The sequence below is a fragment of the Solanum tuberosum genome, unplaced genomic scaffold (genome assembly GCF_000226075.1).
Source record: "Solanum tuberosum cultivar DM 1-3 516 R44 unplaced genomic scaffold, SolTub_3.0 scf00550, whole genome shotgun sequence".
Taxonomy (NCBI): domain Eukaryota; kingdom Viridiplantae; phylum Streptophyta; class Magnoliopsida; order Solanales; family Solanaceae; genus Solanum; species Solanum tuberosum.
The window spans coordinates 48689-52985 of NW_006239472.1; the positions used below are offsets into that span (position 1 = coordinate 48689).

Sequence of the window (4297 nt, forward strand, 5' to 3'; positions counted from 1 at the left end):
AAAAAAAAAAGAAAAGGATATATACCGCAAGGTGACACTCTTTAAACAAAAGTTGTCTGTAGCTCAATTGGTTAGGCTTTGAAATTCTCTAAAGCCTAGAATCGCGTGTTCAAACCTTATGATGTATTCCCTATACAGACATTAGGATTTCTTGATTTTGTTCAACTTAGAGCACCCTGCTTATTGATATAGTATCTATAATCAACCGAGTAAGTGCAAAATATCATTCTACTTCGCTATGCAAATCTATTGATAGACCATCACTGAATGGGGTGAAAGTCTACTTGAACTTTTGATACACAACGGAGTATATTTTAACCCAAAATACAGGGAAATAATTGTGATAACCTGACAATGAGCTTCATAAATTGGTGTAATACCGAGGTTGAAATGAATATCAGGATATCGCAGAAAATGATAACTTATTAAGATTCGAATATTTGAGAATAGAGACAAATGAGCTTGAATGATCCAGGTTAAGGGCACAGGATCCTAATGTCAAGATTCAAGTACCTATATAAGACTATTTTTGTTGATTTAGTGATAATTTGAGTAGCAATTACTTACAATATGTCTATGGTCTCCTTATTTAAAAGCTGTCCATTTAGCCAATTCATATTTATGTTGTTTGTGAACGATTGCTTTATTTATATGAACTCAATTTTAATGTTCAGTACTTGGAGACGACAACAAAAGAGGATTGGCTTGACACCCAATTTGTATCATATGGTACCCCTGAAGAGCCTCTGACATCCATGCCTTTTGGGCCCAAGTTCTTGGCTCAAAAACTTTATCAGTTATGCTCTCCTGAGGTAAGCTTTATATAGAAACAAATATTTATGTTTTGATGAATGCAATGACATATACTAAATCAATATTATTTGGTAGGATGTTGCATTAGCATCGTCATTGATAAGGCCAAGCTCTCTGTTTATCGAAGATCTATCAAAGGTGAAGTATTTCACGGACGAAGGGTTTGGATCAGTGAAGAAAGTTTATATAATCTGCACTGAGGATAAAGTATCACCAAAAGAATTCCAGCAATGGCAAATTGACAACAATGGAACCGTCATCGAAGCAAAGGAGATCAAAGGTACTGATCATATGGCAATGCTATGTATGCCCAAACAACTTTGTGACACTCTCTTGGAGATTGCCCATAAATACAATTGATCCATCTCAACATCTTCTACTCTTTTGAATAATTAGTAGTTGTTGCTTTCAACTTGAGAAAACATATGATTGTGCTGTTTTTTATGTATTGAAGAATGTGTGATGAGATAATTGAACTGTGTCAATTCTTATATTGACGATTTCCTTTTACAACTTTTTATGTGTTATGTCCACTAATTGTTGCCTTCTCTAACATGACTTGGGAAGTATAAAAAAATAAGAGCAGTTGAAATTTACTCAAAAGATTAGGAAACCCAGAGCACAATGCTAAAAGGTGTTTTGCTCTGCTTTGCCTGCATAACTATAGTTGATAATAAGAGGAAATTAGAAAGTATAAAATTATTTGTTCACCATCTAAAATGGAAATTGAATAAGTTATAAAAAATAATGAATAAGTTATTGGTATGATTGTAGAACTCATAATTCTATTTCTTAGGAGAAAGGACGAAAAACGTGTGTTTTTCTTGTTCCAAATAAAGACCGAGTGTTTTAGTTCTCCTTTTTGGATTGAGAAGAAATCTCTATAAGTAGGGTTTCTTCCATCCTGGAAACAAGGGTTCTATATGATACTTGTCCAACCAAGTATTGAGAAAGTTGGGGTGTGAACTTGGAATCACTATAGAAGATCGCAAAATTGGAGTCTGATTTGCTTGAAGATATATATTCAGGGGTGTGTTATCTCCTGTATTCAGATTAGCAAACCAGAAATAATAAAAGATGAAAAGAAAAACACAAAGAACTATCCGAGTCCACAGAACCCACTGTGTGTCCTTAAGAAATTTAATCCCCTCAAGTACCCGAGGTTGCAGATTAATTCCTCCCAGATAAAACGGATTAACCATTAAAGAAGTAGCGGTACCTCAAACTTCGATAATTTCAACGAACTCAAAATGACAGCAACGAATCACACACAGACACGATCGATCGATTTTGTTTTGTAAGAAATGTATGCAAAAGAAGGGAAGAATTCGATTCAGAAAAATGAGAGAAAACCTCTCTATTTATAGCCAACAAAGGGTAAAGGTCACAACCCTTTGAAAAGAAGACAACCTTTCAGAAAGGTCACAACACTTTGGAAAAGGCACAACCTTTCAAATGGTCACAACCCTTTAGAAAGGACACAACCTTTCATAAAGGTCACAACCCTTCAGGAGAGTCACAACTCTTCATTTCCTGTTCACACCTTTAAAACCCAACAATATACATCACCGCAAATTAGCACATAAATTTCCCCATTTGAAACATTATCAAATATAAAAAGAATTGATTAATGATCGATAGCGGAGTGCATTGGTTAGTTTGATTCAATTTTATGTATTATTAATTCAGTTTATTAATATTTAGTTTTTAAAATATACTAATCAATAAAATATTTTTTTTATCAATTTTTGATTTATCGGTGTTTGGTTTTTAACCATTTGATTTTTGATTTAACCAATAAAATAATATTCATAAAACAATAATATATGATTTCTCCAACAATTTGGCAAGACGGGACAATAAAAGGAATAAGGTGCTTACTTTAGATTTTGTCGTTTTGTATAATGTGAACCTGTGAACTCAGAGTTATTGTGAAGTGTGAATCGAAGTCTAAGGGCCTGTTTGGCCATGCGATATGGTATCATGATATGGAATCATGAGATGAAATTGAAGTTTTGTTTGGACATGCGATATGAAATTTTTGTGTTGTATATTTTCTCATAACATAAAAATCAACATAAGTTGTAAAACTATGAAAATAGCCCCAATTGTTTATTCAATCTTATCAAATAAACAAAAATTTATAAAATCGCATAATAAATTATTACAAAGCTATTTGTTCTCCACTTAAGTAATTGTTTCATCTAACTTTAATTTAATAAAGAAAATTGAACATAAATTGTAGTGTAATAGTCGTTAATATAATCCTCCCACATAGTACGGACAATTTCCTCACGTTGAACTTGCATTTCTCGATCATGTGACCGAGAAGACGAACCAACATTGTTACTTTGACCCATTTGTTGGTCAATATCATCCGCAACTATATTGTCATGCTCATAGACCATAAATATGTCATCAGTACTTTGGTATTCTCGCAAATGATTATGTAACACTGCACAAGCTAAGACATTTTTCACTTGTGTATCAATATCATAGTGGTTCATGCCTTGTTTCAGTATTCTAAATCTATTTTTTCAAGCTCCAAAAGTCCGTTCAATTACATTGCGCAGAGATGAATGCCTATAATTAAATAGTTCTTTGGGATTTTGAGGCTCTCTTTCACTTCCTCGGTAATTTTGCAAATGATAGTGTAGTCCTTTGTATGGAGCTAAAAATCCTTTTGTGTTTGGAAACCATCATCAACAATATAATATTTATCTACCAACAAACACTTTATAAAGAATTACTAAAAGCATATGTGACGTAAATGAGACAACTTTGTGTAAATAAATAATATTTATTCTAAGGATGTAATTTAAAGTTATCATATGGCGAAAATGGAAATTGTGACGTTGGTTCAACAAGTGCATTCTCAAGTACTTTACTATCATGTGCAGTACCTTTCCAACCAGCAGCACAAAGGTAAATCGCATATCAAAATCACAAGCACATAAGACATTTTGTGATGTTCTTCCTTTGCGATTACAATATGCTTGTTGCACCGCTTTAGGAACCTCCCCTTCTATATATGTTCCATCAATCACACCAACACAATCCTATAACAAAACAAAATACCTAGTACTAGTTACATAACAAATGTTGAATAAAGTGTCTACATTTATTTGCTCTCTTAGAACTACTAAGTAAGTGTAATCTTTCACTGATTTCCTTCTTTATCTGTGTTATTGCCTCTTTCGTATGTACACATATGTCTATAAATCTCCTCAAATTCCTAGCACGCCAAGTGTGGTATATGATTGCTCCGCAGATAGCTGCCATGATCTCTTTTTTGAATTGCTTCCAACGATTCCCTTTTATGTTTTCTAGGACCTGTACAATAACAATTTTCTGCACTGGTACTTCTGTCCATTGGTGCATAACTTGCCACACAACTGATGTCCATTTGCAATCTTCAAAGAGATGAACATTAGTCTCCATTACTTTTTCCTCACATAAACAACATGCAGTATCCTCCACCTGA

At 33.4% G+C, this 4297-nt stretch overlaps 1 protein-coding gene across 1 annotated transcript; it reads left to right on the forward strand.

Annotated features, from left to right (window-relative positions):
• The first annotated feature begins 466 nt into the window (after positions 1-466).
• Positions 467-1301, forward strand: LOC107058574 (salicylic acid-binding protein 2-like). The gene is made up of 3 exons (XM_015304420.1): positions 467-475; positions 609-812; positions 889-1301. Exons 1-3 carry the CDS (start codon positions 467-469, stop codon positions 1171-1173), a joined length of 498 nt encoding a protein of 165 aa, XP_015159906.1. The 3' UTR covers positions 1174-1301.
• The last annotated feature ends 2996 nt before the right edge of the window (positions 1302-4297 follow it).